Consider the following 12,140-nt stretch of genomic DNA (forward strand, 5'->3'; position numbering starts at 1 on the left):
CCTCTGAAAGTTGAGTTGAAAACCTACCCCTTTCCTAAACCTCGCCCACGGATCTTCACACAACCTCACCCAGGCAAAATGCCCCCATGCTGCTCCTAGAGCCCCAGCAGCACATCTCCCCCAGGGGTTTCCACTGATTCCTCATCTGCTCCTGGGCCATCTCCATCACCTTTGGGGGGGTGGGGTGGACAATACAAAGCAGGTTTCCATGCAAGCTAAGGTTGGCAGGGGCAGCATTGTTGGATGCCAGGAAACTCAGTGGATATTCCCAAGATGGCTTTCCATGAGCCCAGTCCCTCTCGCAAACTATAGATCACTTAATGGCTTCTGTAGAGCCAGATTGGTGGGAGGTGGTGAGATGGGACCACTTTGGTTCAGCTTCCCTTTCTCTATTGATATTTTTAGCAAGTTTCCTGGTGTGCCCACTCCTTTGGGAGGGGGATATTCTGGCCTCTGGTTTGGGCTAACCTCAGGGGATAAAGCTGGATCATTTGTAAATAAAGCTGTGGCCTCTTCCTTGTCAGTGGTGGTGTGGCACTGAGCTGCTGGGGTTAACATTCATGCAGAAGTGGGTGGCATGAGGAACTAGAGCAGTATTAATGTGGGCAGAGTTCCTGACCTCATTACTTAAGCTAGCATTTCTGAGGGGTCTCCAGTAACCACTTCTCCTGAGCCTGGATCCTTATCTCTAATGTCTTATAAGTTCGACAGTCAGTTTGGGAGTTGTGTGTGTGTGATTTTTTTTTTTTAACATGCCCTGTAACAAACTTCCTTTCCTCTTCAAACAGTATAATTAAATCGCAAGAGCTGGAGACCTAATTATCCTTTCCCATGTGAGAGGTGAAGCGCTTGTCATTAGAGAAAGGCTGTTGGCTGAAATCCAAAGGAGGTAAATCTCCTCAGAGCAGAGGCTGAAGCTCTGTTGGTATTTACTGTTAAGAATAATGGCAGTTACCAAATGTATCGGAGAAGGTTGCTATCAACAGACACCTTGCGGATTATTTTATTTTTTGGCTTGCGTGGAGATAAGCAGAAGGAGCAAAGATAAAAATAACTAGATTCAGCATTCCCTTCTCAGTTACTTGGTTTTTTTTGCCCCTTCCAAAGAAACATTAATGAAGCCTCTGCATGGTGCATTTGACATGCTGAAATCTTGGCCATGGAACCTGTGAAGCTATGACATCTGCAGTGATGCATGAAAAAATTACTGATGAAGATCTAAGCCTCATCTGTGCTGGGGGTTTGCTGTGATCCAGCCATGGGTGTAGCTTGTTCAATGCAAACCCTAGTGTAGATAGATGAAACTTTCATGGCCTGGTGTACCTGTGCTGGAAACCAGGGTAAGATGCACCAGTGCAAATCATAGCTTTCCTTGTCTATACTAGTGGGTTTGCACCTGTGCATCTATACAGGTGGCTGCAATTGGGGCAAATCCCAGTGTAAGCAATGCTTTAGAGGCTGGTTTTTGACCCGGTACCACCTGTTGTTTGTATTCCCATTGTTTAATAGATGCCCAAGTTAGTGGGGAGTTAGTAGGAATTGCATTCGGTTATGTTCATTACAAGTATTCATAGGGCATCCATTTTAATATCTAGCCATCCCTTCCATCGGAGAACAATACTGTGTAGCACTTCTCTGTAAATCTAAAGAACTTTTCAAAGGTAAGTCTCACTATCCCTATTTTACAAATAGGAAGAATGAGGCTTTGGGAGCTAAGTGACTTCCCCACAGTGAATCAGTGGCAGAGGTGGGAATGGAATCCGTCTCTTGACTCCCATTCCAGTGTCCTGTTCAAGATAAACATTCCCAGCAACAGAAAGCAAATATACAGCAACACTATCTGCAGATAAAGGTCTGTCTAGACTAGAGCTTGTGGCCCTACTGTAACTTGCTATATAGAGTTGCCAGCACCTTTGTACACGCTAAACTAGACACTCCACAAAATTTGTTCTAAGATGAAGCTGAGATGTAGGGTAAACCACAGTTGTATGTGTCCTGGAACTAACGTTTGCGGGGTGCCGAGAGTAGCATTTACAAAGACGTTAGCTAGCTCGTGTTAATTGGCAACCAGTTACTCCAGTTACAACAGCAGCACAAGTTCTACTCCAGATGGACCCTCTATGTCTCGGCTACAGCGTCCTGGCGAGAGTGAGTTTTGGATGCTAGGGCTCTGAGAATTCACTGTCATTGGCTGCCCTGAGCCTGGCCCATGGGGCAGTTCACTGAAGCATCTTGGATGCGTGGAGGTGGCGTGATAGGCCAGAGAGGGTGAGGAGGTCTCTGGTAGCTTGGCTTATGGCCATTTAAGGCCTTGTGGATGGTAAACAATACGTTGAATTTCATTCAGTTGATGTGCAGAGAGTGGAGCACAGATGTCCCATGCTGTCACTAGCTCACCTTGCTCATGAGATGGGCAGCCCTGTTTGTTCCTGGCTGCAGCCTTAGAGTCCTGTCCCATTGCAGTGCTATGGAGAATGAATCTCAGTAGTCCAGCCTGGAGGTAACAGAGATGTTGCTGACCATAGTGAGATCTGTATTGGAGAAGCAAGCATGCGGTCTCTTGGTATCTGAAAGTGAAGAATAAGGAAATCTATTACTGGCCGTGATCTGTGACTCCAGGAACAGATGTGAGTTTAGAAAGCCCCCAAGACTGCAAGCTATTTTGATACTGAGAAATTGAGGGAATAGTCACAGGCATTGCTATTTCCTCAGAATGCTAATTTGGATTCACAGAATAACAGTCTAGTTTTTGTAGGTGTCAGTACTATTTTCTTTAACGTAATGCCATCTGTAAAGTGTGTTCAGAAAACCTCTGCACACAGGGTTTGCTCTTATCTGCATCACAGTGTTAATTTATTGTTCGTTTCTCACGTTTGCAAAGAGACAGACAGTTCTTCTGACAGTCTCAGTCACAAACACCAGCAGTAGCACTGCGTTTATTGAGGCTCCTGGCAGCCATTGTGTGTGTGTGTTCACACTGGAACAAAACACCCACACCTGGCCCTTGTCAGCTGACTTGGGCTTGCAGGACTTGGGCTGCAGGGCTATAAATTTGCAGCAGAGATGAGCCCGAGCCCAGGCTCTGGGACCCTCCCACTTGCAGGGTCCCAGAGCCTGAGCTTCAGTCCAAGCCCAGACAGCTACACTGCGGTTTTATAGCCTGCCCCCGGAGCCCCGTGAGCCCGAGTCAGCTGACATGGGCTAGCAGCGGGTGTTTTATTGCAGTATAGACATACCCAATGTGTCTAGGCTTTCATAAGTGGCTCTAATTAGTGTAAATTTCAGCAACATTGATGGGCGCTCAGCGTTTTCATTTTCTAAATTGATTTATCAGTGCAAAAAGTACCAGCTGCCGACTGCTGCGGAACAGGTTTCAAAGCCTTTTAATCTCGCTCTTTGTCTATGCAAAGAATAGTATTGCCGATGCGAATCCTCCTTTTCCCATGCCACTCCGACCATTTTTGGCCTCTCTGCAAAATTCCTTCACTGGCGGCTTCTTGCCTTTCACATTCACGTCAACCTTTAAGGCTCCATCCATGCAACTCCACTCTGATCTTTGTGCAGAATTCAGGACAACACTTAAGTATGTGCTTCAACAGGACTTGAGCACATGCTGAATTGCTGTCCTGAACAGGGATGCTTTCCTGAATTAGCGTCTACATCTGTCTTATTTCTTCCCAGGCCCCCTCTTGCCCCTTTGACTCCGCCTCTAGCCTTTTCCCACTCTTGTCTTCACTCCTTGCATGCTGCCCACCCCTTTTGCCTGGAATTCCCTTCTACCCCGATACAAAAAGTTGTTTTTAATTCAAATCCCTTCCTGAAACACTGTTTGCTCACCAGTCCCATCAATAAAGCTGTGGACACATTCTTTGTGGAACTTAGAATCTCTCTCTTAGTCACCTGCACTGAAGCCCTGCCTGCACACTAAAACATGTAGCAGCTAAACTCAGTTCTAAGCGAGAGGAATCTGGGCAGGAACCGCAATTATTGGTCCCCGTTTTATCACCATTCAGCCCCATGTACAAACTGTCAGAATCCGAGCTGGCTGCAGCAAGGTTCCAGTATGCTTGGCAACTTTGATAGAAACCACTGTTGCTCGAGACTTAAGTGAATGAGGTTCCTAAACTACGAGTAATCACAACAAAGTTGATGAGAAACCAGAGCTATGCATTTTATTTTAAATGTTGGACACATTTTGATTTCGTTTTTTAACCATACATTTTCCTGTCTCTGTATTTTGCAGTGATGCAGAAAGCCGAAAAGTGTGCAAGAAGATGAAAGCAGATCCTAATTCAAAGGAGAAAGGGGTGGAATTATTGCATTATAAGTAAGTATAGGACTGGGATGAGATTTGCTGTCACTAATTGTTCAAGCTACTGTATAATGACAGCTCTATGCATCCGAAGAAGTGAGGTTTTTTACTCACGAAAGCTTATGCCCAAATAAATCTGTTAGTCTTTAAGGTGCCACCAGACTCCTTGTTGTTTTTGTATAATGACTTTCATTATTAGTTCTGTATTATATTATACTGCACTTTAGTACAGGGGTTTATTAGCTTGCCACTGTGCACTTGGACATTTAAAGCAGTCCAGGCCCCTATTTAACTACGCATCTCAGCATGTGCTTACGTCCCATTAAAGGTGAATTTACTAAGGTATTGAATTTGATGGGATGTAATCACATGCTTACATGCTTTGCTGAATCAGGCCCTATATGAATAGAGGTATGAATCTGAGGGAGCCTGTGTGACCTAGTGGATAGAGCACTGGACTGGGACCTGGAAGACCTAGGTTCTATTCCTGGCTCTGCCACTGGCCTGCTGGGTGGCCTTGGGCAAGTCACTTCTGCCTCAGTTACACCATCTGAAATAATACATACATCCTTTGCTAAGCACTTTGAGATCTATTGATGAAAAGTGCTGTGTATTATTACTCATAAGAAGAGTTGCAATATTGCAAATGTAAGAGGTGCTGAGCAGCTGCATCTCCTAAGATCATACCTCTAGTAAATGTTCTCATTAAGGCTTTGCAGAAGAAATTATTCACTAGAGAGCTGTTTGCTTTAAGCTTCCCCCCTTCTTTTTTTTAATTGCTTTGCTGTACATTTCACACAGTTCTGTGATTTGAGTAGGATAATTTTATTCTGGCTAACGAGATGCCAGGATAAACAGCTGTACGATTTCTAGCAACATTCCTGAAAGTTAACACTGTTCCCCACTCTTCATTCAACAGGGATGGTGCATTTCATACTGAATATAACCGAGCTGTCACACTGAAGGTAAATTTAAATATTTGATTTTTTTTTTTTGGCACTGGAAAGTGGAGGGATGGGGAGACGTACGTGGATTAAAAACAGATGTTGGCTTTTGCAGTTTTGTGTAGGAGGCGGCAGGGAGAGGGTACATTTCACAAACAGCTGAAACCCTTTAGGTCATTCTGTCTCTATGCGTCTGTCAGCTACATATCCACAAAAGTTGGATATGATTACCAAGATAGAACCAACGTAAACTGTGAGTTTATTTGCAGGCTGGTAACAAATATGTTGTTTTGCCGTGAGATCCTGTCGATGGCAGTGTGTAACTAATAGTGTTAGCTGGACAGCATTTTGGGAAATACTTTCTCTGTTGTTCTAGCCGCCGAGATATGAGCTTTAAAGGGAGATGAAATGGCCTTTTCTCTGATCTGATTATGGCAGCCTAGATTCATATGGATCTGCCCTGAGCACAGTGGGAACAAAATGACCTTCTTTCTCCTCCTGGAGATTTCACACAGACCAACAGGAAGCAAAATTCTATGGGAACAATGAAAGAAGGAAAAAGACTGTCAAAAATTCAAATAAATGTGTGAATTTTGGTGCAGTAGATTAAAAGCACTGTAGGTCGGGCAGACATTGCAGAGCTTTCCCCTATGAAGCCCTGGCAGGGAACCTGCATCCTAACCGGCAACATGTCTTCCTATCCTGGTGCTGGGCCCTCCGCAGCCCTGCCACTGCACCAGATACAGACCTGCAGTAACACTACCTGTGCAGCTTTGCTGCAGCTCCTCCATCCAGCCCTGCAGCACCTCCTGCTCTCCCAGCAGGTTTAGCCTTGTGAGCGGGGATTCGCCTGAGCATTTTGTGGACTAATGCCCAGGCTAACACCACGGCATTCCCTTTTCCCTTTTGCCTCAGGCCGGGATTTGAACTGGAGATGAACAAACCTGCAGAGCTTGAGGCATGTGGGTTACATGAACTTGCCCTGTGGGAGCCGTGCTCATTGGCTGCATGTTTCAGCCCACTCCTGCATGTTCCCTTTAAAGCCAGGATTTCCAAGCGGACTTATGCTTTCTATCTTTGAGATGGGCAGAGGGCTGAATCCATGGTCCTCGGGGAGCACTCAGTGTCTACTATCCTGTCTTCAGTCCTTGTTGGGTAAGGGCACTTGTCTTTCCACCCTGTTCAATAAAGGTCTTGATGGCTGCCAGGAATCACCCCATATCCCCTACAAATGTTGCCACAACAAGGGAGAAATGCTCCTGCAGTGCTGGCGGATGGGCTATGGTAAACCGCAAGGCACGCGCATGCTCCTGAAGGGATTAGTGTGCTGTTACTAGAGAGCGGAGCAGGTACATTCTTAAACATTATGGACGGTTACTTATTCTCTCAGCTTCTGCTGGGAGCTTTCCCCATTCCCGCTGCCCTGTTTGGCACATCTTTCTTGGGCCTCCCCTGACCCTTATTGACTGGATTACTTGGCCCTACCACCCACCCTGTCCACTGCCTACTGAAGATGGGTAAGCAACTCATTGATGACCCAAGGAAGGGGGTATCTGGCTCTAGTGCAGATGAAAAGGGGTTATCCAGGTACCATCTTGCCCCTATGTTTAAAGACCATACTCCTTATTATCAGTTTAGTGTCTTTAAAGTTAGCTTGCAAATGCATCAGTTCAGCATCAGTCCATCATTCAACATGACTTTCATAAACTTTCTCACTAGCTTTGCTACTCAGAGCTATGTGTCTGTTGGCAAGGGCTTTCTCCCTTATAGCCCATCTTCTCCTCTTCCTATTTCATCTTGCATAGGCTGTGATATATCTCCCTCAATTGCATTTTGGCCATGCATCTCCAAGTACTTTACAAACACTAACTAAGTGGTGCAATACCCCAGCTAGGTAGGTTATTGTACCCATTTTGCAGATGGGCACACTGAAGCTCAAAGAAGTTAAGGGATTTATTCCACATCACACAGCAACTCAGTGGCAATAAACCAGGATTTTTTTTATTCCAAGTCATGTGCTTTAATTGATCGATCGACCATACTGTATAACTTGTAGTTTTCTGTAGTGTAAGGCCAGGATGCCATAAATGCAGGATTGGAATTTAAGGCTCCACTGCAGGAACTACCTGAAAGGGAATTTTCTCCTGTTCTGTAAAGGATAAAACTTGTTAAAACACAAATCTCTTCAATAATAGCAAAGAGAATACACAGACGTGCTAGTCTGGTAAATCAGTCCTGGTATTATCTCTGAATCAAGTTTGCTCTTGCACGTCCGTGTTTAAAACTGAAATATTTGTGTGTCAAATCTAAAGGATAATAAGCCTCTTATTAGCATCCTGATGCATTATGGTTTACTTTCCATAAGGTGGCCAGTTAACAACCAGCTTATATGGGGCTCACCACTGTGCTGGGGAACCTGGTTCCATCATGTTGAAACATGGTTTGATCTTGCAATATAGAGTGGACAACACCAGGTTCCTGAACTGTGCTACATCTGTATTAAGTTCAAAGCTTTGGTGTGGTTTGAGAAAACAGTTAAAGCACAACTTGGTCCTGTCTGTGCGATGAGATCAAAGTGGTTTTTTTTAATCACAGTGTTTGCTACGGACTCCCTGACACAGTGGGTGGACCTTGTCCAGATCTCCAACCCTAACCAGGGAATGCAGGAACCCTTGTAGTTGCTTTTTATGTTCTTGGGATTACAAGGGTTATTTTAAAATGCTCAGGAAATGTGGCAGCTCCACTGAGCAGAGGAATGAGTGGAAGGCAATATGCTGCCTACCCCTGCCAGAAAACATGACACAGCATCTTTTTTTTTTGGCTGCAAGATAGAGGCTGGATGAATTAAATCCCTTTAATCCTTCATCCTCTAACAGCATCTGTTTCTACATAGCTGAACTTGGCACATGGGAATTCCTGAAATCACGCTTGATAGCAGTTAAAAGATTGACCCCCTACCTCTTCCCCTGATGTATAATTGAGATCTAGACAAGCTCTGCCAACTCTGAGAGAGCAGAATCTGATGTATCGTTCTTAACTGCAGAAGATCTCTCTCCCTTCCTCCCTCTCTTTCACCTGCCCTACCTCCCCCACATGCTATAGAGCCCTCTTCCAGCATTGGTCAGGGAGGTTATTGCCCGTAGCTTCTGAGTGCCATCTATGCTACAGTTACAATTACGTTATAAGATGGTTTGGCCTGTCTAGATGGGACCCATCTCTGTTACCACCGTGGTAATGTGTGTTGCTTCTCCCAAAAGTGCCGGAGTATGTAAAGTCTCCTTACTCAGCAGATCTGCTCCCTGGATGTATTAAGAGACCTGTCTGCTGACTCGAGTAACTAAAATACACAGATACTGCTTTTCCCTCCCCTGAGCCCTTCAGAGCCAACTGGGATGCCGCCGGAATCTTTCTTCTTGCCCATCATGAACAGATTGTTGTGCTGAGTTCCAGTCGGTTACACTGTTGCATCCCCACTGAAGGCAAAAGGGTTGTAAGAATGTCACTGGGGCCTTGTCTAGATCAGAATAAAAGGTGGGGTGTTAGCATAGGTCAGCTAACGTGTCTGAAAAGTCTCAAGTAGACAAATCTTCAACACCAGCTAAGCTGGTTGAGCTCAAGCCTAGACTTTAATTTGACCAGTTGAGCCATGTGCTAACTATGTGTGGCTGTGAGTACACTAGACTTCTCAAGTGTGAGCTGCCTGAATAGAATGAGAATCTGGCTTGAAGGAAGGGAGGAATCTTAGCCCACCAGGCCAGGGAGCAGCTGAGGAGCTGCTTTATAGAATCTAGTCCTGCTGAAGTAGTCCACTGTGATCTGGAGGATCCTTGCAGCAGTGTATCCTCTAACCTGATCATGCCCATTTTTTGACCTGTTTCTGCCATGGCTCCATCAGCCATACGGAGAGAACAAGCCCTGATGACCTGGGATATTCATGTCATGCAAGGAGTTCATGCCTTTGAACAGCCCCTCAACTCCAGCACCTTCCACCCTTGTTCAGATAAACTGCATCAGTTCCCCTACCCGGGGGCCCTCTGCTGCATTAAAGAGTATAGCTTTAGGGCAGAATGGCAAAAGCTGTTGCTGAAAGGGAAGACGAAAAGTCAGCTTAGTGGAAAGGTGGCATTTGGGATGGTATCCCTCCTGTTCTGGTAGCAATTATGTTTAAAAGCCCCTTGTTGTCTTTCCATTCATCGCAGTCAGTGGTGGCCTTTCTAAAGGATCCGGAAGGAGCTCCGTTGTGGGAAGAGGATCCCGAAGCCAAAGATGTTGTGCATGTGGACAGTGAAAAGGTACTTCAACCAGATACATAAAGTGTGTGTCTGTATTTTTAATGTAATGTCAGTAAGAAGTGTGTAAACTCTTTACAAAAGTGAGCAAGTACCATTATCCCGCTTTTCAGAAGAAGAAACTGAGGCACCGATTGTTTAAGTGACTCTCCTGAGTTCACATCTCACATTAACTGCAGAGCCCGATCTCCTGACTCCTGTCTCTGCTGCAGCATGCTGCCTTACTTTTAGTGAATTGCAAAACCATTGTGGGTATTGCAATAGTACAGCTGAGATCGGGGCCTCATTGTGCTAGGAGCTGTACACCCAGTAAATGACCAGTCCCTGCCATGAGGAGTTTACGTCTAAATAAAGATGAGAGAGACAGACTGGGAGAAAGTAATGCTATTTTCATTTTATAGACTGACAATAAAGCACAATGAGATTCAGTGATTTGCCCAAGATCATGCAAGGAGTCTACAGCAGAAGCAGGAAGTGAAACCACATCTCCACGGTGCTTGCCCAGTGCTGTAACCACAAGACCAGCCTTCCTCTCCGTTTAAGTGGGAAGGCTGTGAATATGTAAAATTGTATTTCTCGTTTTGAAAAGACAGGGTGGTTGCAGTGGTAACAGTGCGGTCTCCAGTAATGATCAGTTTGGTGTTTTGTATGCTTTTCCAGTCTATTGATTTTAAAATTTTAATTGATTGAGCTTTAGATGATGTTTCATAAAGAGCCTTATCCATATCTAGCTTTCATTTTTGATATAAGGAACAGTTATTTTGACATTCAGTTTTTGTAAGAAGATTAATTTTTAATGTTCACCATTTTGTTCTCCATTACAAGCTCTCCCAGGGTCACATTCAATTTAAAAACTTCATCTCGTTTTCCCACCATACCGGCACTGAAAAATCTATTCTCATTGCCTCTCATGGCCCTAGGCTTTCATGGTGTGGAAGCTAAAGTCTTTTATTTATTTTTTTATTGAGTCCAGCTCCTTAATAAGAAATCAGAGTAGTTTTCTTTGAGAGCATCAGGCTGGAAAACTGGTTTATTATCCTATAGCTTCCAAAAGCCTCTATTGAGAGTCGGCAGGTAGTGTAATTTCTACATCCTATCACTGAAAATTTCTCGTAAGGTATTTAGTGAATCAGTCCCGTGGTAATTTGTATTAACTCTTTCTAAGCCGGAATTGAGTGGAGAGAAGTGATTCGACTTTTGGCTTTTTACAAGATTTCCCCCCCTTAAATAATGAAGCAAACAATGGGAAGTGTCTTTAATACATTATTTGCCTTTTAAAGTTGAACACAGATAAGTGACTGTGGCCTGATGCATGTGTCTGTTTCATGGATAACGGTTTTTGTTTGGTTTATACTTTAGGAATTCAGAAGGCTTCTAAAGAAAGAAGACAGACCTCTTCTGATGATGTTCTATGCCCCATGTACGTGATCTGGTATTTCCTATCAACTCCTGTGGCTGATCAACCATCATCCCTACCCAGACGTGCTCTCCTCTGAGTGGAGTGCTCTCCACTTGCTTCATTAATTACGCTTTAGTGACTAATATTCATCTCCTTGCACTGTACAGCCCTTAGCATTTGTCTTCTGGTTTCTTTCTGGTCTCTTTCCCCCTGGCATCCACTCTATCACTCTCCTGGCCAATCAGACTTCTTTTAAATTTGTTTCCCTTTTCTTTCCACAAGTTGTGCCTCTTTCCACTGCCTGCTGGTACCGGTCTCAGTCACTACACTTTCACATCACTTTCTTACTACTTGTCCTGTCTGGTTTTCTCATTCTCTATTCCTGTTTGGTATGCTGAGTGCATATGACTTAATAACGCATATGCTTTTGTGTGTGCCCAGCACTCTGCCCTGTATAGTACTATGGACGCATGTGAATACTGTTCATATTTTTATTTACTTTCTGCAGTGTTCTTCTCCATAGCCCATGAAAAGCTGGTCCCATGAGAACAGAGAATCTCCAAAGGAGACCAGGGCTCTGGCTGCAGCTTCATATGTTCTTCCTTGTGTCAGGCAGAGGGGACCGAGTACTGCTCAGGAGAGCTGCATACATGATGTAACATGGGGTGCTGAGTAATTGAACCCAAGTTGCCAGGATCCCTCAAAGCGTTTGGGAAAGAGTGTGTCAGGTGGAGTTGTAACAAGTCACAAAATGACAGCAGTGTGACACCTTGACATTGTGTTGTATCAATGCCCGGTGACTGAGTCACGCTGCGAACATCGCTGGGTGTGAATGTTGCGCTGCTGCTATTTGGTGGCTCCTTGCAATTCCATTCAGCAACCTAGAGACTTTCCAGCTCTTTTAACGCTCAGTACCATTGCACTAGAGCCATTGCCCACTTGCAAGACAGGCGGGCTGTGAAAAAGGAGCGAGCACATGATCTAAGGTAGAAAAGCACTGCTGCATTAACCTTGGTAGTGGAACTGGTGATGAGTTAGGTGTCACTTGCAATTGGGTGATCATTGCTTTGCTGTGTTAAACTGAGCATCCCAAGGCAGCATTGTCTGTGGTTTCCTAATGAGTGGCCCAAAGTGGTTTCCTCATCCAGGGTATGTAATTCTACATTTAGTCCCATCTGAGCTTTGCTAGGAACTGC

The 12,140-nt window shown here is 44.7% G+C and overlaps 1 protein-coding gene across 1 annotated transcript in view; it reads left to right on the forward strand.

The window, feature by feature from the left end:
- The window catches only part of PDIA5 (protein disulfide isomerase family A member 5), a 121,095-nt gene that overhangs the window by 33,928 nt on the left and 75,027 nt on the right, over positions 1-12,140 (forward strand). The window contains exons 4-7 of the mRNA XM_065413261.1: positions 4,244-4,327; positions 5,232-5,277; positions 9,456-9,548; positions 10,905-10,965. Coding sequence (XP_065269333.1) covers positions 4,244-4,327; positions 5,232-5,277; positions 9,456-9,548; positions 10,905-10,965 — 284 coding nt within the window. The remainder of the gene's footprint in view (positions 1-4,243; positions 4,328-5,231; positions 5,278-9,455; positions 9,549-10,904; positions 10,966-12,140) is intronic.

The sequence above is a fragment of the Emys orbicularis genome, chromosome 11 (assembly GCF_028017835.1).
Source record: "Emys orbicularis isolate rEmyOrb1 chromosome 11, rEmyOrb1.hap1, whole genome shotgun sequence".
Classification (NCBI taxonomy): Eukaryota; Metazoa; Chordata; order Testudines; family Emydidae; genus Emys; species Emys orbicularis.